The sequence below is a fragment of the Typopeltis vanoorti genome, chromosome 9 (genome assembly GCF_054136105.1).
Source record: "Typopeltis vanoorti isolate ZY-2024b chromosome 9, IOZ_Tvanoo_1.0, whole genome shotgun sequence".
Lineage (NCBI taxonomy): Eukaryota > Metazoa > Arthropoda > Arachnida > Uropygi > Thelyphonidae > Typopeltis > Typopeltis vanoorti.
Window position 1 is genome coordinate 99,509,240 of NC_143557.1, and position 27,636 is coordinate 99,536,875.

The following is a 27,636-nucleotide window of genomic DNA, read 5'->3' on the forward strand; positions in this document are numbered from 1 at the left end:
GCAAGTAAATTTCCTGAACTTCTGGCAGAAATAATTGAGGAGGGGAAATATTTGCCTGAGCAAATATTGAATGTTGACGAAACGGCTCTGTTTTGGAAGAGGATACCAACACAGACATTTATTGCAAAAGAGGAAAAATCAATGCTTGGATTCAAGGTTGCAAAATATCAGATCACTGTTATGATTGGTGGCAACACTTCAGGGGGAATTGAAACTTAAACCGCTTACAGTGTACTATTCCCAGAGACCGCGGGCCTTTAAGAACATTGACCAGAGTAAGCTGCCCATAATCTGGAAATCCAATACCAAGGCTTGAGTTACACGTGTGCTGTTCGCAGACTGGTTCAATAACCACTTCATTCCCCAGGTGAAGGAATATTATGCCAAGAAAGGAATCCCGTTTAAAATGCTTCTCCTCCTGTACAATGCCCCCAGCCACCCGAAAGAGTTGGATGACTTTCATTCTGACATAAAAGTTGTTTTACCTGCCTCCTAGAACCATCGCACTGTTACAATTTATGGATCAAGGCACTATCGACTTTCAAAGCCTACTATCTGCGGCATATGTTTTCCCAAGCAATCAAGGCCATTGATAGTGGGGAGGGTATTACTCTAAGTGATTTCTGGAAGAATTATAATATCCTTGACGCTATCAAAAATATCGGGGTAGATGGGATGAAGTCAAGCGGACAACGATGAACGTTGTGTGGAAGAAACTCTGCCCAGAAATGGTGCAAAATCGTTTAAAGGAAGGAGAGCAGACAATGACTGATACAGTTGTTGAGTTGGCACAAGAATTACAGCAAGTGATGGAGACATATATGCAACTGGCAGAGCAATTAGAGCTGGAAGTGGATAACATTGACATTAATGAGGTTCTTTTGAGTCACGATGAAGAGCTTACTAATGATGACCTTATTCAGTTGGAGGCATTCCGAAAATCCAAAGAAAATACTATGCCGATTGAACCGCCAACTCCAGACGTTAAGAAATTTACTACAAAGGGACTAGCCAAGACTTTTAACCTGATAGACATGGTGCTAGCAAAATTAGAATCGATGGATCCGAACACAGAGCGGTTCGAGAATGTTAGCAACCGTATCCATTCCAATATGTCTAGCTACAAGGCCATCTACGATGACAAAAAGCATGTGACCACACAATCTACTCTAGACATGTTTGTGAGATGCCACTCACAACAACGTCAAGATGACAACTCAGATGACTCAGACTATGCTCAGCCTTCAACATCAAGAGGGGGTAGAAGTTGCCAAAGAACAGCATTTCTCTTCACAATCAACCACCACCAGTGCCGACTCTCCCACTACAGAGCTAAATTAGCTCTCACAAGACATTTTTTTATTTGAAAAGTGTTATTTCAGTTTGTTTTTATATTCTTTTATATATTTTTCATACTTTTATAGTTTATATCCGAGTAAATACTGCTGCATGATCTTTCATTTATAAAATAATACTGCGTAAATAGTATACTGTACATATCTGTAAATATACATACATATAATAATAATAAATATTGCAGTTTCTTACGAAGTTACACTTAAACAATTTACAAATTCGACTTACATAAAATTAAAGTTACGTAAAGGTTTACGGAATGCATTACTTATGTAACTCCCCATAATATATGTATATAAGAATGTAATAAAAAGATCATAAAAATACTGATCTTGTATGGATAAAATGTAATAATTTTGCATGAGACTTTCTATACTGTGGAATAAGGTATATCCAATTGGTGCACTGCTCCATGGGCTACAGCCAGTAACATTTTTGTTTGATGTATCAACAATCACAGTGGCAACTTCTTCAATTATGCACGATGGCACTGGTTTCCATCTTCTGCCAGTTCAAACTTCCACGGATCCTGTTTCTTCAAACTTCTGAATCGGCGATCTAATTGCATTAGCTGACAGAGAACCTTTACACAAATTCTGGCAGGTTCTAAACCCATGAAGAGTGGCTGATGCATTGCACTTATTAAGGTAAAATAATTTTACAAGTAATGCGCAATATGGTATAGTGAGGTGCATGTTCAACATGACTATCAATAGCAATGCATTTGTGAAGTTTTCCCTTTACTTTATAGCTTTTTCGGTTCCAGTAAAAGAGGTGTTCAACTTCATTTTATACAAAATTTCAGCTTCCTGGACTACAAGAGCACCATATCCCCTTCCCATCGGTGATTTTTCGAATTAATTTTTTTTTCAAGGAATCCTTCTTCCAATGTCTTGATTAGTCTTCCAACAAAATTTGGTGAGATTCCAGTTGTTACAAAGAGTTACATAAGGCTCTGAATAGGGGAAGTATAATTATGGCCACCCTGTATTTATTACATATCATCAACATCAAATTCCTGCCATGTACCCTCAAGGGGTATACAGGATATGACAGTACTACATGAAAAAATTACATCATTACTAACTTCCTATCTACAATTTTCCTCCAAATCAGTCTGTTACTTGTCAAGATTCCAACATTATCAGATCTTATATTTCTATCATCTAGGCACTTTGTACCGTATCAATCCACCTATATCTTGGTCTTCCTCTGGGTCGTTTTCCTGCCAACCTGGCAGAGAACACTTGTTTTGCTAATCTTTCCTCTCCCATTCAATTTAAATGACCATACCACCTGAGATTAGCTCTGCTAACGAATTCCTGGATGCTGACAATGTCAAGTTCTTTCCTAATATCCTCATTTTTAATATGATATTGCCATTGATGCCATCTGTTCACGCCTCGAATCTTTCTCAGGACTCTCATATCTGCGGTCTCTAGTCTTTGGTCAAGTGTTTTACTTATTACCCAACTCTCAGATCCATAAGTTAAAACTGGTTTGAACACTGTCTTGTATACAGCTAATTTAGTGTTCCGACTAATTTCTCTCTTACTCCATATGAATTTATTCAAGTGACTTCCCACCATACCTGCTTTGCTGATTATGTTGTCTATTTCTATATTTAATTTACCATCTTCACTAAAAATCATGCTTAAGTAGCTGAAATGTTTTACTTGTTCCACAGGTTCTCCATTCACACCACAGTTGACATTTTCAATGATTCTGCCTATATTCATTGTCTTTGTCTTTTTATTGCTGACCTTCATACCATATCTATTACAACAGCTATTCAATTTAGTCAGAGAATCTTGCAGACTTGTAGCGGATTTATTTAGAAGTATAACATCATCCGCATAAAGCAAAGAGCTGACATTAACATCTCCAATTTTGATATCAGGTTTAATACCACTTTCTTTCATAATGTGATCCATATAGATAATGAATAACAGAGGGGATAATGTACATCCTTGTCTGACACCAGATTTAACATTAAACCATCTTCCTGTACTTCATTCAATTCTAACTGCTGACTTACAACTCAAATAGAGACTAAGTATTGCTTGATATAATGCCCCATTGACACCATATAACTGCAGCGTATTGAATAGCTTCTCTCTTGGCACCTTGTCATATGCCTTTTCCAAATCGACAAAACTTAAATACAGATCTTTGTTATATTCCCATGCTTTCTCGACTATTTGTCGTAAAATGAAGATCTGATCCTGACAGCCTCTATTTGGCCTGAACCAACTTGTTCTTCACCAAGCTTTTCTTCCACAATTCTTCTCAACCGTTTCTCAAGTATACTTGCATAGATCTTGCCAGGAATGCTCAGTAGGGAAATACCTCTGTAATTCTCACATTCAGTTTTATTTCCCTTTTTATATATGGGTACTATGAGAGCTCTACTCCAATCATCGGGAATTCGTCCCTCTGTCCAGGCTTTCTGAACTATGCAGTGCAGCCACTGTAAGACTTTTATACCACCATACTTCAGCATTTCTGGACGAATATCATCTACTCCTGCTGCCTTTCCACATTTCAAGCCTTTGATGGCTTTTTCTACTTCAAGTATGGATATGTAATCCTGACTGCATGCCTGGTCAGTTTTTTATCACTTTTTCAAAGTAATTACTCCATACTTCAAGGATATCTTTTTCTCCTGTTTTCATGTCACCTTTATCATCTCTAACTCCTTTTACAGCACTCTTTCCTCCATTCCTAAGCCTCTTCAACAATCTCCAGAATATTTTGCCATCTTCTTGATATTTATTTTCTATATTCTTGCCAAAATCTTCCCATGACTTTTGTTCAGCTAGTTTTACACACTGTTTAGCTTTCTTACATTTGTCTCTGTATTCTGTAAGAGTAAAAGCTGACTTATTGGCCAGGAACTTTTGATATGCTTTCTTCTTTTCCTTCACTGCCTCTTTAACTTCCTGTGTCCACCAGGGAGTTCTGATTTTTTTATCCTTGCACACAACCTCACCACATGCCTCTCTGGCAGAATCAATCAATGTTTTCTTCAGTTTGCCACTGAATCTCCAAGGCTTGATTCCTGTTCTCAAACTCTTTCATTTTCTTTTCAATAATCTTTGTGTATTTTAGTCTACAGTTCACATCTGAGAGCTGCTTAACTTTTATTCACTTTAAAACTTTCTTACATGTTATTCTTTTCAATATGAAATTCAATTTTATCCTGCTCAAGACTAAATAGTGATCACTTCCAATTTCAAATCGTCTGTACACTCTGGTGTCCTGCACCAGGGAGAAAATATCACTATCAACAATAACATAGTCAATGACACTTTTCTTATTCCTAGCCTCTTCTCTCCATGTGAATTTGTGCACATTTTTATGTTGGAACATGGTGTTAGTAATAACCAGTCCATGTCCTGAGCAGAAATCCAACAGATATTTGCCATTATTATTAGCTTTGCTCTTTTCACCAAATTTTCCCAAAATAGTTTTGTATGTCTCACAATCATTTCCTATTCTGCTATTTAGATCCCCAACAAGGACCAACTTTTCCTTTTTCATTGTGTCAGTTGCTTTTTCTAAAGCGTCAAAAAATTCTTCCACTTCTACCTTAGTAGAACCTTCTGTACGACCATAGGCACAAATAAGTCTCATTGTCCAGTTCCCCATTCTCATATTTGCCCACATCACTCTACTTGAGACTGACTGCCATTCAAGAAGATTAGCCTCGTATTTTGTGTTGAATATTATGGCTACTCATTACATATTGGTTACATTATTTACTTATTACTTATTACATTATTACTTATTACATATTGGTTATTATTATATTTATTATTTACTGGATACTTAACAATTAAAACATATTTATTTTTCAAGTTAAGAGCATGCGACTGCACAGACCAACTCAAAATTTAATGCCTCTATCTAATCATACTTATGTAAATGTAGATACCATGTACTGAAAGTAGGTCCTCATATTTAGTGATCAAATCTTACATACTACATGTCCCTGTCATTACTACTAGATGTAGTTTAAATGTTTAAATATTCAATTCAGCACCTAATTTTAACGTCACATTTTTATTATCACTATCATTATTAATAGACATCTGCATGAAAACCAAAGCCAATGTAGGAGGTTTACATTAACTGTTACTCACACACAATACTTATCGCACCTTTTCTTTAAACTCAATCACTGACAGTATATTCAAATCTGCTTCTGGCAACACAATCGACTTGTGCAACAAAAAATCTGGTTCTCACATCCATCCTTCCACAAATTCTGGAAATGATCCCCTTATTCTCTTCCACACAGTCACATACTGAAAAATACCTTCAGCATCTACCTGATAAAATCCCTTCAGTAACTTATATTGGATACTTAATATCATTTCTTATCTGCTTATAAGTCAAACTTGCTTATCCACAAACTTTCCATCTATCCTCATAGGGAGCATTCCACAGACTGGTTACCATTTTGGTCACTGGCCTTCAGGTCCTCTCCCAGCACTTCCCCATTCCAAAGACACTCAGAGGATCAAATTTGCACATAGAATAAATAGTTGTACATTAGTGAAAAATTAATCCAAAATTGCAGAATTTTTGTCAAGTTTCTGCTTTTGGTATGGATTTTTGTGTTTCAGTTCACAATAATTTGGATTTGGGTTTATTATTTTCAGTTTTGGTTCACTATTTTGGTTGAGTGCTGTATGTTCTAACTGCTTTAACTGACTCTGCGATGTTTATTAATAGTGCTGTGCATTTTTAATAGTGTAAAAAAGTTGACATTTGTAGTGTTTTATTTATTTTGTGTAGCTATAAAATGAATACATCTCCAAGAAAGTGTTCAAAAATATGTATTCTTTCTCAGCACACGTCCATGACTCGAAGAAAAATTGTTCCCAACGAGTGTGATGTTGGTTTGGGTACTGTTAATGTGATTTTAAAGAGGTTTAGGGAGACAGGTACCTGTTCTCCTGACAGAAAAGGAAAACTACACTTACCCAAGATCGTTTACTAGTTAGGAAAAACAAAATGAATCTAAGACTGAGTGTGTAGACTTAAATAGAGACCTAGCAGCTAGTGGGATTAATGTTTCTGATATGAGAGTCCATCAAAGATTGTTGGAAATAGGGAGAACTGCCAACAGATCAAAAAAATAAACAACTTGACAAAGGCTATGCAGAAAAAGAGGCCAGTGGGCAAAAGTGTACAAAGATTGGACTGTTGAGAAGTGGAAGAAGATCATATTCTCAGATGAGAACCATTTCTTTGTCCAAGGAGAGCAAGTACCCTATGTTCGCAAATCAGCAGCTGACAAGACTTCTCCTGCCTATCTTCAACAAGCACCTAAACATCCAGCTAAAAAAATGTTCTGAGGTTAAGATGAAAAGCCAAACGGCTATTTTTTTCTGGCGAGGTTGATAAATAGCCGTTTGGCTTTTCATCTTAGTTATATACTATGTTATAATATAATATAGTGACACACCTTTCTGGCAATCGTATAGCAAAAGTATGTAAGTTCTTTTCACTTAAACTCTGATATTCTAAGTCTAGCTACTCACTGATGAGACCTCAAAAAAGGTTGAAACCGGTCTGGGTAGTGACCTCTCCTCATAATGTAAAACAGTACTACATCTCCTAAGAGCTGTGTGTTTTTACATTATGAGAAAATATCAAGAACAGTGAGGGATCTTGCTCCACCTTTGCAATGAGTTGCCATGGTGTGGCACTACCAAGTGGTCACTTACGCTTGGATACGCTGACAGTTCGTTGGCATGAAACGTTACAGATCGTAGTTTTCGATCTTAGTTTCGCTTACTGGCTAAAAAAAAAAACAATTAAGGATTTTTATCCCCTTAACTTATGTTCTGAGGTTGTTTTACATATGACTGTCCAGGATCATTTGTGCCTTTTGACAGTATGATGAAAAGTGACCAATACATAAAAATAGTGGAGAAAAGAGTGGTACCATAGATCCAGAAAGACAAAGAACTCATCTTCCAACAGGATCTCCCTCCATGCCACACCTCAAAAAAAGTGAAAGAGTTTCTCAAAAATCACAACATCCAATTGCTTCAGTGGCCAGGTAACTCTGCTGACATTAACCCAACAGAAAATTTGTAGGCCATAGTGAAAAAGAGACCTTAGAAAATTAAATTATGGTACAAAGGATAATAACTTAATACAAACCATTAAGTATTAAGTTAATGGTTTGTATTAAGCTATTAATACAAACCATTAAAATGCATGGTTTTGAGATGCAGAAATAAGAAATATATATTGTATGATGATAGTCCACGCATAAGCAAATTTATTGGGAATAGAAGAACACATATAAATTATTCAGTAAAGTTGGAATTTATATTTTTGTACTTATTTTCTTGCAAAATTAAAATTTTTCTTTAAAATGTGTTTGGATTAATTTTTTTGCTACTGTATCAAAGCTTATAAAGGAATAATAACCTCCTCGATATATTTTTTAAATAATAGCTTCACACATGTAATACAAAACTAAATATAATTTATTACTCCTATATATTTTGCTCAATATGTAATGAGGTTCTCTCAGGAAGAAAGCAGTAGAACTAGTAACAACATTTAAATTCTGAATACAACAATGAGTCACACAGTATTTGCATAATACCATGTGTCTTGGTCACAGCTGTATAGCAGGAGGAAACACTATGAGCTCAGAGACATGGGAATAGATATATAATTAATTTTTAAAAAAAATTATAAACAATTAACAGCAATCACTTCCCAAAACTTAAAGATAGGCATACAGTCTGTCGAATTAAGATTAGAACGGTGACGTAGGGCTTCACACGATTCAAAAAATAGACGATCAAATTTGAACCTACTGTAGTGTAGCATCTTGGTTTCCTTTGATGTGGTTTCACTGTTTACAAAACACTGTTTTCACTGTTCACTTCAAGAAACTCTACAGCTTTTACAAGTAGATTTCCCTGATGATATTGCCAATTTATTCAAGTTTACTATCAATGCCACTTATTTTACTTGGCACTTGACATAATAAATTATTTCAGTAGATTGAGGGTATCGACAATGGGTAGTCCTATATTATTATTATTATTATTATTATTATTATTATTTGACACCTCCAGGGAGTCCAAAGACTCATCGAGGGAAGTGTGCCAACAACATCGAACGATTGAACCCCTTCCAACTACTAACTGCGCTCAAACTTGCTTAACTTCTTGCGAGCCATTAGTAGCAGAAGCTCTACCAATCGACCAATCTTTGCTGGCTATATCATCTGCTTGGCTAATTATTTTATGGAGCATTTAGAGGATTGGATTTCTTACACTATTTTTCCTCAACCTCGCATCTGGCTATGTTTTAATAATGATATCTTAGTAACATGGTCTCACTCTGAAACAGCACAGAACTACTTGAATTTCTGGATAAAATTAACTCCTTATATACTCAGAATCAAGTTCACTATTGAATGTGAAGCTAACAACAGTCTCTCCTTTTTGGATACTTTAATACATCATAACTCTGCTGATAATACTGAATTTTCTGTTTAGAGGAAGCCATCCTTTAGAGACATATATATTCACAATGTTCACATCAACATCCTTCACAAAAAATATTTATTATCAACAGCCTTGTACACCAAGCATGCACAATTTGTTCTTCTGAGTCTCTTCTATTAGAAGAATTAAATAAAATCAGACTTACTCTATTACTTAATGGATACAGTGAGACCTTGATACAGAAATTCTCGTGGAAAAGTTAGACATTGGTTAGACATTATACATTCTTACTAAATAGCTGAAGGGAATTACAATGTACAATAGAATATACATTAAAATAAATTTTAATACACTTCCAATATTTCGGCAACGTCATGTTGCCATTATCGCAGGAACTTAAATACAAGACATGTGCACACAAGCACAACAACACAGTAAATGAGGAATGAAGCAGGAAACTATTCTTTCTCCTAAAAGTCCTGATGGTTCCCCCTAGCGGGCAATGTTGGTATTCTTGGCCGATTGGGCTGAAGGTCTTCTGATGTAGGCTCACCAAATTTGAGGTAGTCTCATGCAACCAAATTTGTTGAGGTTAGGATTGTTTCTTAGGGCTGAGGCTGATTAATTCCATGAATAGCCTTTCGTATTTGAATTTACTATGGTGTATCATCGTGGCTTTCTTCCACCATATTCTATGGCGGGTATCCAGCACATGGTCTGCAAGACCAGAGTGGCTGTATTGGTGAAACCAGATGTAGTCCTTGTGTTCTGAAATTCTGATATTAGCTGTCCTGCCTGTTTGGCCAAAGTGGGACAGCTTACAGCTGCAAGGGACTTTGTATACACCAGGTAGGTCTAAAGGGGGGGGGGGTCTTTAGTGGAGCACATAAGGGATGCCAATTTTTTTATAAGGTCTGTAACAAGAAGTAAAGTCATGTTTTTTTTAGGATTTTTGTAATTTTTTCCGAGGTGCCTCGGATATAGGGAATGCTAATGGATTTAGAGTAATCCTTGTTGTGAAGGAGGGGATTTGATATTTTTTGGATTTTGGGGGGGTAGCCATTGGCTAAGAAAGTGTTGAGAATGTGGTTTAGTTCTGTGGTTAGGGCATTGTCATTTGAACAGATAAGTTTAGCCCTGTTGTGTAGTGTCTTAATGACTCCATATCGTTGTGAGGTGGGGAGGGGGGGGGGGGTGAGGCAGACTGTTGGTAAATGTATCTGCCTGTATGGATGGGTTTTCTAAAACCAAGGTTCCATCAGGCTGGCGGGTGACTAGTGTGTGTCTAAGAAAGGGAGGCTGTTGTTTTTCTCTTTTTCCAGGGTGAATTTGATTCCAGGGTGTTGGTTGTTTAAGTGTGTTAGGAAGGAGAGGAGTGCATCGGAACCATGTGGCCAAATAGCGAACACATCATCAACATAGCGAAGCCATATCGTTGGTTTTTGTGGGGCAGAGTGTAAGGCTTTCTCTTCAAAAGTCTCCATATAAAAGTTGGCCAAGGGTGAGGAAAGTGGATAGAGAAAACACTTGATACAGAAAATATTTGATAATTATCATCCCTCTTCTAGACTGCAATCTAATGTTAAAAAGATCAACATACTGTTAAAGAAACATCTGAATAAATAGCAAGGACCCTTCACAGATATGATTTGTATACCACCTTGAAACCAGCCGGATGGTGTCTTCTTTTTTTTTTTTTTTTTTTTTACCAGTTATCAAAGACACATTATCACTTCTATCTTTGCCTGGTGTTTATCAAATATGATGTTCTTGCCATCTTTGCTACTTTGGACAGACTGACTTTGATTCTAATACTACCAGTATTAGAATCAAAAGACAAAGAGATTACATAAGATTTCTGGAATCTGAATGTTCAGGCCTTGCTTCTCATGGCATCGACACTAGACAGAATTCACTGGAACCGTACCAAGATGCTATAGCAGACTTAAATTTGATCATCTATTTTTTGAATCATGTGAAGCCTTATGCCACTATCCTAATTTTAATCAGACAGACTGTATACTTCTCTCTAAGTTTTGAGAAGCAACTGCTGTTAAGCATGATATTATACACATGCTGTACGACTTGTTCTTGTATTCAGAATTTAAATGCTGCTATCAGTTCTTCTGCCTTCTCCCTGAAAGAAGCTCATGACATATTTAGCAAAATATACAGGAGTAATAAATTATATTTAGTTTTCTCTTACATGTGTAGCCATCATTTAAAAATTATGTGTAATGTGCATGTCTCTATTAAACTTTTAATAATCTCCTCATCAATACTTGTCAGAGTGTTTCTTAACATCCACATGAACCTTAGTAGTATTTTGCCTACTGAACTGCAACTTGATCTACCATCACTACCAAATCCCTAGTCTCATCAATTTCTTGCATTTCAGTTGGAATAGCATGCAGACTTTCATCCCGAAGTGCATAATGTTTCACTTTATTGCACTGAACTGATAACCATTATTCTTTGTCCAAAATGCCAGTCTAGTTAAATCATTACATAGAATCTCAGTCATTCACATCTTTATTAATTATTGCACTTGTAAGTTCACAAATTATAAAAATTAATAAATAAAAAATTTATTCAGAAATTATAAAAAAAAAAGAATACACATGAAAACAAAAAAATAACAAAAATACATGCAAAAACCTAAAAAACAATAAAATTCCTTGCTTAAAAATACTTCCACAATTATTTTTACAATATACAGTTGTGGATCCACAACATTTTGTTTTTATATAGCTCTTACTAATAAGTCTTATTTATTAATTTATCTCCTAAACAATTTTTATATTTTCTTGACTATAACAATGCAGTCAGGTATAGCTTCCTTCAGACATCATTTCGAAAAGCTTACGCATTTCCCAAACACTGCTAATTCGAATCCCATGCAACAACTTTTTACTTTATAGTTCTACATAGACACTGCTTGGAAAAAAAAAAAAATCAAGAACAAACAGCCATGGTGCCCACCTTAATAGGATGTAAAACCTCCTTTCACTGCGGTGACTGCAGCAATCCTACAGGGCATACTTTCCACAAGCATACAATAGCGATCAATGGGAATTTGGGACCATTCTTCCTGTAGGCATGTAATGAAATACTGGACTGTTGTGGGGCAAGACATCCCTTGACCCGATGCTCTAGTTCATCTCATAAATGTTCAACAGGTTTGAAATCAGGGCTCTGTGGAGGCCAGTCAAAGTGTGGTGACATTCATGTCCACCTTATGACACGGTGCACTGTCTTGCTGAAAGAGACAATGGTTAGTTTTGTAGAAATGCTACAAAGTAGGAAGCACTGCATTGTCCAGAATGTTCAGATACCTCATGAAGTTAAATGTTCATGGCACCACAAACAGAGGTCTGAGGACAAAACAGGAACATACCATCACACTGTCACCTCTGAATTTCATAGTTGGGATTATGCATGCTGGTAAGGACATATTTGCCAGGCATCTGCAACACACCCATCCATCTGCTTAGTAGATGGCACAGTGTGATTCATAGCTCCATAACACAGCTTTCCAAGCTTCTACATCTCAATATACATACTCTTTGCGCCACTGAAGATGATGCCACATGTTGGGTTTGGATAATGTGTGGTTTGCATATTGCAGTCCTATCATGGGAACCCATGATCTGAGGGTCGGTTCTGTATGTTTTTGTGCAAATTTGTGTTCCAATTGATGCCAAGAACTGAATTCAATGAATGGCTATTTTTGCACATTATCCTTCAGAGCATCCTACAGTCACATTAAGTGAGTGCAATAGATCCACTGCAGGTAGCACTTGCATAGTTGACTACCTGCGCTTCCATCTCAGTATTGTATCACTGATGGTTGATTTTGCATGGCTTAATTTGTCAATGATTTGCCGAACAGATAGGCCTGCAACATGGCATCCTATCACAATGCCTCTTTCAAACTCCATCAGTTCCCTTCTCACATCCATTTCACCCAAACACAGTTGTACTGACTTGAGAGAGCATCATATTCCTCCAATTTATACCAGCTAAAAAATTGTGACTCATTACATGGCATAATGCACTTGCCTATGGGAATGTTCGTTTACTTCTATCCAAGCACTGTATATCTCTTTTTATTCAAAGCTGTCACACGATTAAAATAAAATTGAAGGTAAAACAGTTATCTCATTTATATATAGACTCAAATGTTATTACTAGATCAATACTTGTGCATAGCAGTCCCACCTGTCAAGTGAAGCTTAAGATATTTATTCAAAAGTATAAATCTCTTTTATATCTAGAATGTTTATTTATACAGTTCGCAATCCTCTTTAGATCTTCTGTCATCACATGAATTAGTTGGATCCACTCTCTGCATTATCACTAGTTGGTTTAATTATTAGTAATACTCCCCCATCCTTTTTATCTTGTCCCTGTCACATTATATTCTTGTAAGGATATCCTCTTCTTTTAGCCAGGTCTCATTCGTTCTTTATTCCTGATGCATCTGGCATTAAGGTATCACTACAGGCTGTCAAATTCCTACTGAAAACTGGATGAAACTTTCTCTACAGATTTCATATATTACCTAAATTCCTAGTAAAGTCTTAGGAAGAGCCTATAAGTGATTATAGGTGGATAAGTTTGTAAATTTATCAGCATATTGTCCATGAAATATTACATAGAAGTCTACATAATATTTCTACATATTAGTCTCAGGAAGAGCCTATAAGTGATTATAGGTGGATAAGTTTGTAAATTTATCAGCATATTGTCCATGAAATATTACATGGAAGTCTACATAATATTTCTACATCGTATTTCTATATCATCATTAAGAACCACACTCCGCCCACCAAAAAACATAACACTATTTCTCTTGCTGGAGCATTTATTTTTGCCCTTGTCCTTATGACTGCTTTTGCATGCATAGCTAAAGTCTGAAATATGGAAAAATCTACTTTACCATACAGCTTTTTTTTTTAATTGTTCTTTCCATTTTGGCCATATGATATTTAGTTTCAGAATGTACTTTTCAATGAGAGATAAAAAAATTTTCTGAGACTTCATTTCTAAAGTCTGCTCAACTTGGTGAAAAAGAGTCTGGAATCCACACCTAAAACAAGATTCTGGGAATTTGTTTCTTGCACGTTCTTCATTCTTGATCTAATTCCATCAAATTACATGGAATCATGCTGAGACTAATCAGTAAACATTATCATATCAATGATGCTTGGTAAAGAAGAGCAAGTCTTTATTTTGTAATAATCATATCCTGAAGAGGACATGATTATTTCAAAAGAGGAAAAGGTCTTCAAAGAGGAAGCCTATGGCATGCAGTTTTCTGTAAATATATACTACTGAGGTAACATACTTCAATTCCTGTTGATTGCACTAAGATCAAATCTTAATGACAAGTATTGTGACAACTCATTAATGCAAGAAATGGTTGGAGCCGCAACTTTCAATTATCCTATTCTAGCCAATCTACCTTCATCCATTCAGCTGTAATAAATATTGGCTCTGAGAGATCTCCAATGGCCTCCAAGGTAATGGAAAGCGTGTGCTTTGTTTCAGTATCAGCTCTTTATCACATGCAATTTTTCTCCTGATGTGTATCCCAAGGAATACAATATACAGAGTTTTAAATCAAATGCAAACAAGTTTCTCCTTTCAAAACCCACTACCCATATATGGTACTAATGTAATATAGGTTGATCAATCAACCTCTCGTGTATGGGCTCAACATTAAAAAAAAAAAGTACATGGAATAAAGATAGGATTTAAAGTTTATTCTACATGAAAAATAATTACAAAAAAGTCTGTTTCTTTAGAAAATTCTGTTTAACTAACCTCCAAAAAGTTTACAACATGTCTTGTTAATGTGACTCCTCCCTTGGTTAAAAATAATGGTAAAATTACAATATGCTGTGATATAACTCCAAGAAGTTCTCGAAACCTTTCATTTAAATTGTAGCAGCATAAAATGCCAGTAAATACTTCAGTCTCTTTACCTAATTAAAATAAGAATAAGCTGTCTATATTTCAAACCAATATTTTCAGTTTATAATAATATAAATCTGGTATCAATCTCACATTTAATAAATAACTATTATTAGTGAATTTCTCAAGGGGATTACAACAAGAGATAAACTAAAGGTTCATTAGCACTATACGACGGTGGTCTGAAAAGTTCTTGGCCTAACAATGAAAAAACGAATTTATAATTTCAAAATTATTTATATTTTTCAACATAATTTCCCTTAAGACTAATACATTTATTCCAGCGATGCTTCACCACCATTACCCCATCCCTTTAGTGGTTCACAGTAAGATCTGCAAAATACTCCTCTACAGCTGCAATCACCTCTTGATTCAAAGAAAAATGCTCCCAGTGAGGAAGAGTTTTAGTTTTGGGAAGAGACAGAAGTCAGAGGGAGTCAAATCTGAGGAATAGGGTGGATGTTCCAACAATTCAGTGTAGATCCCTTAATTTTCCATTGCCAAAACAACTTCGTAGGCAGATGCATTGTCCTGATGAAAGATGCCTTTTTTTTTTTCTGTTAACCATGTCTTTTCTAACAAATTTTTTCGTCTAGTCTGGTTAAAAGATTGGAATAACATTCCCTTTGGTTATTGTTTTACCCTTTTCAAGATAATAAACAAAATGCCTTTATCATCCCAAAACACCAATGTCATGAACCTTTCCTGCTGATGAAACAGGCTTTGTCTTCTTTTGGCGCTAAACAACCGACTTCTCTCCACTGTTTTGACTGCTGTTTGGATTCTGGTGTGTAACGGTGAATCCAAGTCTCATCCATGGTAATAAATCAATGGATAAAATCACTTTTATTCTTGTTAAAACGCTCCAAGCACTGTTCAGAGATTTTCATGCAAGTGCGTTTTTGATCTGCTGTGAGCAAGAGCAGCACCCCCACCTTGCATAAAGCTTTTTCATTTGCAATTCTTCATGCAAAATATCTCCTACATGTTCTTTTGAAATGACTATAGCCTCAGCAATTTCACGCACTTTGACTTGCCAGTCATCCAATACCAATTCATGCACTTGATCAATGATTTCTGATGTTGTTACACTTTTTGGACATTCACAGCCCATTTCTTAATTGTCGAAAACGAAGAAGAGTGCCCATAAACTTTTATGAACTTCAAATGAATTTTTTTTGGCGTTAAACCTTCTACAAAGAATTTTATAACCACACGATACTCAATTTTATCCATTTCAAGGGATACAGATAACACTTTTGCTTCAGACAGCTATATAAAACAAACTACTTGATAGAATGACTTGCAATTTTACATGGATGCTTATGACAGATGTACCAACTTAGAAAAAAAAAACAACTTGCCAATAGTGTTGCCATCTACAGTCAAGGCCAAGAACTTTTCAGACCACCCTCATAAAGCAAGTGTTTACAAATGGAAATATACTGAAATAGCAATCCAGAATTAAAAGCTAAATTTTGGCTAATTCTATGTTCAGATGAAATGCCAGTCAAACACTACGAATCTAACTAAACACCAATCATTATTACTGTAATGGGCTATTATTGTAATAGCCCATAACTTTTTGTAATTAATCGTTTTTAGAAATCTTAAGACTTTCATCACTTACTTGGACATTCTGTCAAAACAGATGTATATTTAGAGAATAGTCAATTCTATCCTAACAATTGTGTGCATGTTCATAACTGCTGAAAGGCCAAATCAGATTTTGCTTTTCTGCAATATTGAACATCATGATATTCTTTTCCAAATCTATACTGCAGATGTTAACCAGAATTCCCCAGATCATTCTGAAGGGCATTTTAAGAAATTATGGAATACATAAATAATAAACTGTAAAATAAGTAATAAATTATGAAACACAAATATGATATAATATAAAAAATTACAAATATCCCTTGAAATACTGAATGAATTTTTGTCTAGCTATTGACAATACTGGAGTAATCTCTCTGCACTACTAATTTCATCTTTTTTTTTGGTGAGTTCATGTTCATATTTAGAGGTAAATTTAGTTCCATTCTTTGTTATGGAACTGCCTTATCAGTGATAACAAAAAAAGGTAAGTCCTATGCCATCAAGAGAAAAAAAAACAGAGAGAAAACAGTGTCAGGTCACATTCCAATAATACCTTTTGCACACAATACGTTTCTAAGAAGTTCTTAAGTAGCCATTGCGGCTCCATAGATTCAGCAATAATCACTGTGATTTATTTTCAAGGGTAATTTCATGAATGATGTTTAGTGAGCCAGTGAAGAGGGAAAATATTTAAGTATATGAAAATAAGGCATGTCAATGATGGAAAATACAGGCATAAATAACCAGATCCAAATATTATAGGGAAAAAAGTGATCAATATTAAATCACATGCCTTTACAAATGAGTTACTTGGCCACATTCTTTGGTTTCACAAAGAATGGAGATGAAACTGTCACATTACAGTGTGCACTGTTTATTGGAGGAGGGGAATTCACAAATATAGCTATGTCTCTGGCCATATTAAGTCAACACTTCTACTACTAATCACAACCACTTGTCTAATAAAACCAGTTGCTTGCTTTCAATGACTTTTTGATTTTCACAGAAAAAAACCACAAAGTTTTTAGAAGAAAGTAACTATCACTAAAGAATCAAGCTGTTAGTAGTTCAACTGTTTGAATAAAAAATGAAATATCACACCATTCGAGTGCTTAAGAGTCAAAGCTGCATAACTGAGAGGAGACCTCCACATAGCTTTTAAAGGAATGCAGAGAAATGACCAGGGCTTCTGACCTAATGTCCAATCCTCACCTTCTTGTGGTGCACCCTGTTAGGTATCTATTTGGATACTGAATGAACAAGGATGGGCTAGCAATTTGGGATTTAGCCAACCAAATTATATTCTTATTGGCTTGTATCGCCTGGTTAAACAAGACTCCCCGTTGTTTTTGCCAGGGAACTCAACATCACCAGAGTTCAAGATCGATACTATCAACCAGCAGCGCACTCAGGGTTTAATCTTGGGGAGGGGAGGATAGACGATTTGAGAATACACACTATGCATTGCATACAACCTATGACAGCATCTACAATGATCACTAATTCATAAGTGGTGTAGAAATAGAAAACACAACACAACATAAACAAAAAAAATGAAAATTTTAATTAGTAAAAGATATCTGGAAAATGTTCTAGTTTTTTTACTTTTACTTTTTGGAGGACCTTGTCCCCCCCCTCTCATTCTGCTGCAGAGAATGAGAGGGCTAGTGCAGACGACCTGGAACAACCCCAGGTTGTTCCAGGTCGTCTGCACTAGCCTTGAAATGACATTATTTCTCATTTTAATTATGTTGGACAGGTTGATGATGTGCCTTTTAAGGTTAGGCTTCTGTCCAAGCTCACTCCAAGGTATTTCAGGTGAGGCTCATGTTCTACCATCTTGCTGCAGCAAGAGAGGTTAAGGTGTGTCGATTTGCCCTAGTTCTGCCCCCACTGCATTGTTTAGGTGGATGCTGTGGACACAATTTGTGTTGGATTTGGCTTCAGATGACACTGTTTGAAGTACTCTTCCAGGATGTTTAGGTCTGTGTTTAAAGTTGTTTCCAGGTTGGCAAAGGAGGAATATGGACCTGCTCTTTTTTCCACCAATATAGACCTGGATCTTTCTGTTGGAAAGAATGGATTCAAAAAGCTGGAAAGCTTTTTTGCACCTTATAATACTGTCTAGTTTTAAGAGGAGGCCCCTAATCCAGACTAGATCATAAGCTGATCTTAGGTCAATAAAGTGACTCCAGAGTTAAGTTTCTTCTGGAAGTCTGCTTCAATCTGTATTGTCAGGGCCAGGACTTGGTCACGGCAACTTCTTTCCGGCCTAAAGCCAGGTTGTTAACCTGGCATTAGTAAGGTGGCGGTGTCACGGTTATTTCTTTCTGTATCTTTGGGGTCTGTGACACCCCACCTTACTAATGTCGGGTTAAATTGTGAGTGCTCTTTCAATGAATGGTGAAATTCTTTTAAGGAGAATTCCTTCAAAGAGCTTAAAGGTGGAGCAAAGCAAGGAGATTTGTAGATTCTTGACATTATTTGGATCTTTCCTGGTTTGGGCACAGCAATTATTTTGACTTCCCACCATAGTTATGATAGTTCTCTGGTTATAATTTTAGAGAACAGGGCAGCCAGCCATGTTTGGCCTTGTTGGCTGAGAAGACCATCCATTCCTGTAGCCTTACCATTCTTGGTGAGTTTTAAAGCTTCCTGTATTTCTCCCAGAGATACTGGGCATACAAGTTCAGGAAGCTCGGAGACAATCCAGGTTTTCTCTGATGGTAGATTGCATAGTTATTTTCCTGGTAGAGCTGGAATGTATCTTGGAGGTTTTTAATAGATGATTAGCCATGAGTTATCTCTGATGGTTTGCATGTTGTTGGTTCTGCCCCCACCTAATTTTCTCAGAAGTGACCAGCTTTTCCGGCTATCTTGGCAAAGTTAAGTTCATGGATGATTGAAATCCATGGTTGAGATCCAAACAAACTGAAAATGCCTGACTATCCTTGATGTCTTGCAATAATTGCTCTTTTAAATTATAAGCTATTTCATGCACTCGTCACACTACTGTGAGATAACTGCATATTACCGATGGTAGAAACTATTTCTGACTTACTTTTGAAGTCGCAAAATAAGGAATCAACCACTTCTAAAAATGATGTTTTGAAAACAGAGCCCTAACTAAAAAGTTTCTTATTTTTAGTATAAACATGATATATTTGATATACTTGGAAGCATGCAACTGTAGCCACCTTTGCCTCAGTATTTTGTGGATAGTTAATTTCATAGTTGCCAAGTTTTAAAATGTTGTTCCAGGTTTCTTTTCTTCAGTAATGCAACACTAATGCTACAAATTAAACAACAACATTTACAAAAAACATAATAATAATAATACTGATTTTGCTCCAATTCTTCATGAAAGTGATATATTTTTCTTCTTTTTGATGTTGTCTATGATATAAACAAAATTTTATTTTTTTAAGAAAATATAAATTTATTCACAAACTCAACATACACTGCACTTCACAAATAAGCAAATGGAAAACACAAGTTACTGTGTGTTTACATTACCATTACGACTACTACTAAATAGTACCTGTCGCATGTGCACCTTGTCTTTTTCAAAAATGTTGAATAGGAATGGAATAGAGTTGCATGCAACAAGTATCATATTATATGAGTAAGCGAGATATGAATTCATCAAGTGGAATCATTCAAGCAAAATTATTTCTAAGAATGGATGTACTTTTGGTAATTATTAGAATACCATAAGCAACTTACTTTGAATTTTACCACACAAATTTTTAACAAAGTACATTCTTAATAACTGCCATCTTAAGAGGAATATACAAATATATTCTTGACGTTCAACTAAAAATCTTTATGTGATCAATGTTATGGACACCACTGTTATATAGGTTTTTTAATGTTAAACCAGAAATCTTTTTATAAATTCAGAATATGTTAATCCTATGCCTTTTCTGTTTTATGTAATAGTTTCACCTATCTATTCTCTTAATACTTTATGTGCATCATTTGCTGTATAAATAATAATCTCATAATTCCTACACTTCTTTTTTTCACAGCTTCTTTATAGTCTTACAGCTCAGGAGACTAAATGTAGTCATATCAAGACCTTGCAAAGAAGTAAAATAACTTCCTTATCCTGACATCTCAATATTCATTTTAGCATTGTAATTATTATTATTAAAAGAGACCTCCAGGGAGTTAGGAACTTATCAAGGGCCATACTATTCACACCAGTTGTCATACCCGTTATTGAATTCATTCAGGCTACTTGCAGACACAACATCCAATGGCAATCCATTCCAATCACACTACTCCAGGAGAGAAAAAAGTGAGCAAAGTGAGGTTTTGATAAGACCTCACTTTGCTCCAAGTGAGGTCTTATCAAGGCCTTGTAAAGAAGCAAAATGACTTCCTTATAATGGCATTGCCATTATTCCTGAGTTGTATTTGCAAATTTTGCTATCTGACCCTTGAACTTCAACTTCCTGTCTACTAAAACTCCAAGTTCCTAGCCTCATCAGTTTCTTCAAGCATAATCCCACCAATATAATACGACACACCAAATCTGATCACACCAAAGTGACTTTATATTTATTAACATTGAAATGACAGCCATTTTCACATACCCACAGTTCCATCCTATTCAAATTATCCTGCAAGTACTGCATATCAACAGCACTCCTGTTTACCCTACCTGTCTTTGAATCATCAGCAAACAGCTGTAAGTCACATCAAATCCTTCCCAATATCATTAATGTACAGATTGAATAACAGCAGACCAAGGACTGATCCTTGAGGCACACCAGTGGTTACCTTGAATCTTGCAGATTCACCCCCCCCATTTACCATTTTATGATATATCTGTCAGTCAGCCATCCTCTTTATCCATGCCAACAGTTTATAATCCAATCCCATATTCTCCAATTTATTCAACAGTATTCCATGCTATATTCTGTCAAAAGCCTTAGCAAAATCCAAAAGTACCATGGTGTATCAATTCCCCTTGGTTATACTATAAATTAATCCAGAGTAATTTAATAATAAGGTGCGACACCTTTTGGCAACTCGTATATGAAAAATATGACTTCTGCATGCATTACTTCAAACTTAGTATCACCTCTGGGTCTGGCTCCCACTGAAGAAACCTCAATAAAGGTCGAAACCATTCTGGGTAGTGACCCTTCCCATTATGCATAGCATTATATATGTCTGCAAGGAGATGTGCTTTGCATTATGGGATACTGAGGCAAGTGATGTTAAGTCTTAGCTTCCTTATATGAGTTGCCCTAGTCCTGAAAATACTTCAGGTGCAAACTATGTTTGCTTACACTTGGATAAAGGATTAAACCAAGTATATAATTTCTTGGTATATCTTTAATTTATAGTATAACCAAGTGAAAAAACTTCTACACTTACTAACATTGAATTGATGGCCATTTATCATTTGCCCACACTTCCAGCCTATTCAAGCCACCTTGTAAATGCTGTATATCAGCGGCATCTCTGATTGTCCTGCCTATCTTTGCATCATCAGCAAACAACTAAACATATCTTGTCAGGTTCTTCCCAATATCATTCAAGGACTGATCCTTCTGGTGCACTACTGGTCAACTTAAATCTGGCATATTCACCTTTGCAATATAATGATTTCCGATACCTGTCCATCAGCTACATGCTTATCTAAATCAACAATTTGTATTACAATCTTATATATCCTCCAATTCGTATATCAGCCTTTCATGTAGTAAGACTCAAGGCTCATAAAAAATCTTCATTCCAGGCTCAATTCTTTTCAGGATGTATATTCTTCCGAAAGCTTTTTTCCTTTACAATGAATTTCTTTGAGAATTATTGTGAAATTTACTTATACAAAGAAAGTAAAACATTAAATTATGAAGGATGCTCTTCAGTGTTACCCATTTCGATTACTTTCATTTACATTAAACATCGTTTACCATTAATTTAGGCTGTGTATTGCATAACTCTATGAGATTAAACAAGTTTGCTTTGATGAAATTCACCAATCATGCTTTCTAATTATCACTTTAATTAGACAAAGGAACTAGGATGAAGCCTTGGGGCACTCTGCTCACTACCCACTTAACTCATAACTCCTAGTGTGAAATCTTGAAAGAAGAGATTTCATTAAGAAATATTTCATTCGGGATTTAACAAGCTTTAACACACCAACAAGGATATACTTGTATATAAGTAGAATTGTAAATTACTGGAAAGCCTTAAAGATATTGTATCTTGACATTGAATGATTCTATGTAAAGGAATATTACCTATTACTGAAAAGCCTTAAAGATATTGTATCTTGACACTGAATGATTCTATGTAAAGGAATATTACCTATCCTTGTATGTTTAACAAGGGAAGAATAATTTGTGAAATATATGTTAGCATATAAAATTATGAGTTCAAGGTACGCGAGCGAGACACTCGGATTAGCAGCAGAGCCTACGGCAGTCACGTATGCACAGAGCGCTCACGAGCTTCCCGGAAGACGCTAAGAGAGAAGAACGGAACCTTGTGCAGAAGAATGGTGACAGGTGAAAAGCTGTGACACAGAAGAGGTGTCGCTAAAGGTGTAATATAAAAAAGCTTGGCTCCTCCAGTTCGGGTCTTTTTTCCTCTTGGATTCCAGTTCTTCCTAGTGCTCTCCTGTTCAGAATCAGCACCCATCTCTCGAGGGCCCCAGCTCGAGTTGTTCCTGGAGATGTGTAGGTGAACCCGGCCAATGGAACGATGTCTCGACGGAGATAAGCAGCCAAGTAACGAGCGGGGTGTGGGCATTTCGTCAAAATACAGAGAAAATCTACGCAAGCTGACCGTCATGCCAGAGCACATGGACCAAATTAAGCAGAGCTGTTTCTCGTCCACATCGAAGAGGATAAAATCATGATAGCAAGTTCCAAACCAGGCCCAGGGGAGACGACCGTCAGGATAATGAATAAGTAAACTGTAAAGGGAATTGAAGATCAAGGGACAGACCCGAATAAGTCTCAAAGATCCGGTAATGTATAAACCTTAGTCTCTTTTGTTGTGGAAGAAAGAATTAATGTATAATAGTGAACAGGAACATTTATTAGTAGAGCTCATAATATGTAAAAGGCAGGACTTTAGTATTTAGTCTAATAGCAAAGTGTTACAGCTCCAGGAACATAATCTAATGTATTATAAATGTCGATCATGTTTAGCATGTTATAGCACAATCGTACGTGAAGTTAATTGAATTAATGCATGGAAGGAATTGTAGATCAAAGAATACTAAACAACAATTAATTGATTTAATAGCAGTGTCTTATGACAAGATTCATCTATATAAATTAAAGTTTGTTATATTAAGTTCTGTAACTTAAGAAAAGTGATTACCTTAGCTGAGTGTATATTTGATGAAAGTGAATTGCATAAGTTTTAATAAATGCACTTTTGTACCATTTACCTAGCTTGTTGCTTGATAAATGAATCCAATAGAACCTGAGCAGAATTTTAATTGTTTAACGGAGACCATGACTGCAAACTAGAGTTGGTATAGGAAATTTAGGTAATTTGAACTAAGTGTTTTAATAGAACGATTAACTGTGTGTCTGTCTGAAAGTTAACTCCTTGATTAAGAAGCTTTTCTAATCTAAGAGTTCTGGATGGCGCAGCAATAACAAATAAATTTTCCAGAACCCAACAAGGAGGTAACTCCAGATATTTGTAACAAGGGAATTGGCTGTAGCCAAAGGCAATCCCCTTGTTAATCTAAATTCGTGCACGTGAACAATCTGACGGCCACAGTGCACAAAGGAGATTAAGTTCTGAGTAGGCATATAAAGAGAGGTATAAGTAATGTTTCCATTACAACTAAGGAAATACAATTTAAGGATAATTACAGAACAAGAATTCAGACACTTCACGTCATGTACATAAGACACAAGAGAAAACATAAAGCAATACATTGCAACACCAGCCACCACTTTCATACTCATGATATAATTACTACCGTTTACAATGGTGCATCAATAATTCCTCTGATTCCTGAAATATCCATTTGTTTTCCAATCATGTTAAACTTGGGAGAGCAATAGTTATAAAAAGATGATGTAGAGATCCTGCAGGATGATTTTAAATAGATTGATAATTTGGATAAAGGCCTGCCAATTCAATGTCAAAATATAAAGTTGGGCACTTGGGGATGAAAAAAAGTACCAGTTGTATACTCTGCAAAGATCAAACTGCAATACATCAAATTTAGGAATAATAGTGGAAGAGAATTGAAGTTCAGAGGGCATACTGTGTTAGTGGCAAAATAACTCTAAGGATCACTTGGATGTTAAGAAACACACTGACAAGAAGTAATAAAGAAGTTATCATCCCTCTTTATAAGGTTTTGATACAACTCATGTTGAAGGTTTAATGGAATATTATCAGCACTGAGAAAAGGATTAAAACTAATTTTAATACTTCCAATATTTCTTCTCTGTCACAGAGACATCTCCAAGAATTACAAAAAAACTTTCTGTAACAACACATGCACACACACAAATATAATACAATAGTGAAACTAAAGTCCTATCTAGGTGGTACGCCCTCTATGGGCATTTGCAGGTGGCCTAAGATGTAAAAGAGGGATCTCTAATAATGTTTCCCAAATTTTGGGAAGTTTAATCAACTGAATTTGTTTAAATTCAGTTGATTCCTGAATTTAAACAAATACAGTTGCATTAAACTTCCCAAAATTTGGGAAACATTAATTATTAGAGATCCCTCTTTACATCTTAGGCCACCTGCAAATGCCCATAGAGGGCATACCACCTAGATAGGACTTTAGTTTTCACTATTGTATGATATTTGTGTGTATGTTGTTGCAAAAAGTTTTTTTATAATCCCTGAAGATGTCTCTGTGACGGAGACGAAATATTGGAAGTATTAAAATTAGTTTTAATCCTTTCTCAGTGCTGATAATATTCCATTAAACCTTCAACATCAATTCTTCACAGCACTTAAGCCTCAACACACGGGTTTTGATACAACCCAATCTAGTTTTCCTGGGTGAGCACAAACAGTAATTTTTGTAGGGATAGATATACAAAAATTATCTGCAGATGAATAATTTGAAAGCATAATTACAACAACAAAAAAAAAAAGCATGAACTAGTTTTAGAAATGTGATGGCATAAATTCCTGATGCTCATAAATTCCAATCTTGTTTCATTTTTTGAAATCATGATTGGAAAAATCAGAAAAATGAGGCTACAATATAATATAATACAAATACAAGCTTGTATTATATTTTCTGCACTATCATATAGTTCTCTGAAAACACTGGTGCACTGAACTGATGAAATAAACTGATGAAATAATAGCTGAAATATTTCACCAGCATATAAAAGAGAGAAAAAAGAGGTCACAGATGCTGGAATATCAATATTATGGGTGGAATTACTGTTGGTATTTAAAAACAGAAACTTCTGGTGACACTAAAAAAAATCATCAAGACATTCATTCTTTCTTTTACTTGCAGAATAACGATAAAATTCTTTTGGGTTGTCTTCAGTGTATGCAGCCATATTTTTTCATACTCAAGCTTAGTTTCTCCATAAAATACTTGTAACTTTTCCAGCCTATGCTATGCTTCATGTATTTCATAACTCCTCTCACTCTTATTCTCACAATATTCCTTCCATCATCATCTTCTTCTGGATCTCTTGATGAATAATATTGCATATCCATTAGAACTTTATATTCAGATACCACCTCATTTAAGCATCTTTTCAAAGCTTCCCATGCACTGCTGACACCCTTTCCATTCAATAACTGATACCATGGAACCAAAGATAGTATTCTCCTGAGTTTGTCATAATATTTACAGATTTGTAGTTCAGCATGTAATCTAATTGGAACATCCAATTTTGAAATGCTGTAGGTTCCATACTGTTTTCTCTAATTTCGTTTGGTTATCAACAAGTCTAGTCACAACTTATAAGCCACTGAAAAAAGTGTTCTCTAAAGAGGCCTCAATTTTGTTCTGTCACCAAAATCTATTCCTAAGGAATTATTTCTCACCAAATTGAAAAAGCTTCTTCTTTTCTTCCTAGCCAGGACACTAACCTTCTCCGTATTGAGTCCATCTTCGCTATTAATAATGCTAAACCTCCTATCAACAACATTCTCTCTTCAAAACAATAGGCTATTAAACAACTTAAGAATAACCAAGACAACATCATTCTCCCGGCAGATAAAGGAAATGTTACAGAGTCCTCAACAAAACAGATTATCAGCATAAGATACAAGATTTACTACGTAGTGACACTTACTCAATTCTAGAAAGAGATCCTATTAGAGAATTTCAGAACCATACAAACAATTTGCTGAAAACAACAACAGAATTACCAAGGAATTTATGCCTTTCCATCTGTTCTCTCCATCCTCTAATTCCTCGGCTATATGGTCTTCCAAAAATTCAAAGAGAATATCCTGCTTCATCCTATAGTTGAAGGTATTGATTCTCCGATGTACAAGCTTTCTAAATATCTTGCTCCTTCTATAAAATGTTTCTCTGAGAAATCTTCATCCTTTGTGCAAACTCCACAGAATTTGTATCCAAGCTCAAAGATATTACAATCAAAGACACAGATATCATGGCCAGCTTTGATATAGTTTCATTGTTTACAAATGGTCCTATGGAGGAAGTACTTTTCCTCTTAAAAGACAAAGTATCTAAGAAGATCATGGCCTTATTGCACACTGTGTTAACTCAGGTTACTTCAAATTCGAGGACACAATCTACACGCAAAATTCAGGCCTAGCTATGGAAACCCTTTATCCCCAGTTCTTGCGAACATTTACCTGGAGGATTTCGAAGAAAATGCCATTTCATCCTTCCTTTTAAAATCTTAAGTGTGACGAAATCTATGGTGACAACATCTTTCTAATTTGGAAACATGGCCTTAATACCCTCCAAAACTTTCAAGAACACCTAAATAATATACACCCTAATAGTAATCCATTTTAAAAATTTTATGGAATTTACAACCGTGTTAAAAAACTTTTTTTATTATCCCGACGTTTTGATCTTCACATCAGGATCATCATCATCATCTGGAGCATACATAAATATACAGGACAAGCTGAGTTACATCATTAACTGTAAAGAGAAACAATGATTTGATCACATGTTATTTTACTGCATGACCTCTGGTGAAAAAAAAATTAAATAAATAAAAAAAATTACATCAAGCTAAAT

General features: G+C 35.6%; 1 protein-coding gene across 2 annotated transcripts in view; it reads right to left on the reverse strand.

Annotated features, from left to right (window-relative positions):
* Window positions 1-27,636, reverse strand: part of LOC150103295 (centromere protein L-like) — a 139,167-nt gene that overhangs the window by 52,462 nt on the left and 59,069 nt on the right. For both annotated transcript variants that reach the window (XM_090398026.1, XM_090398025.1), the window contains exon 6: window positions 14,676-14,836. In XM_090398026.1, coding sequence (XP_090254152.1) covers window positions 14,676-14,836 — 161 coding nt within the window. The remainder of the gene's footprint in view (window positions 1-14,675; window positions 14,837-27,636) is intronic.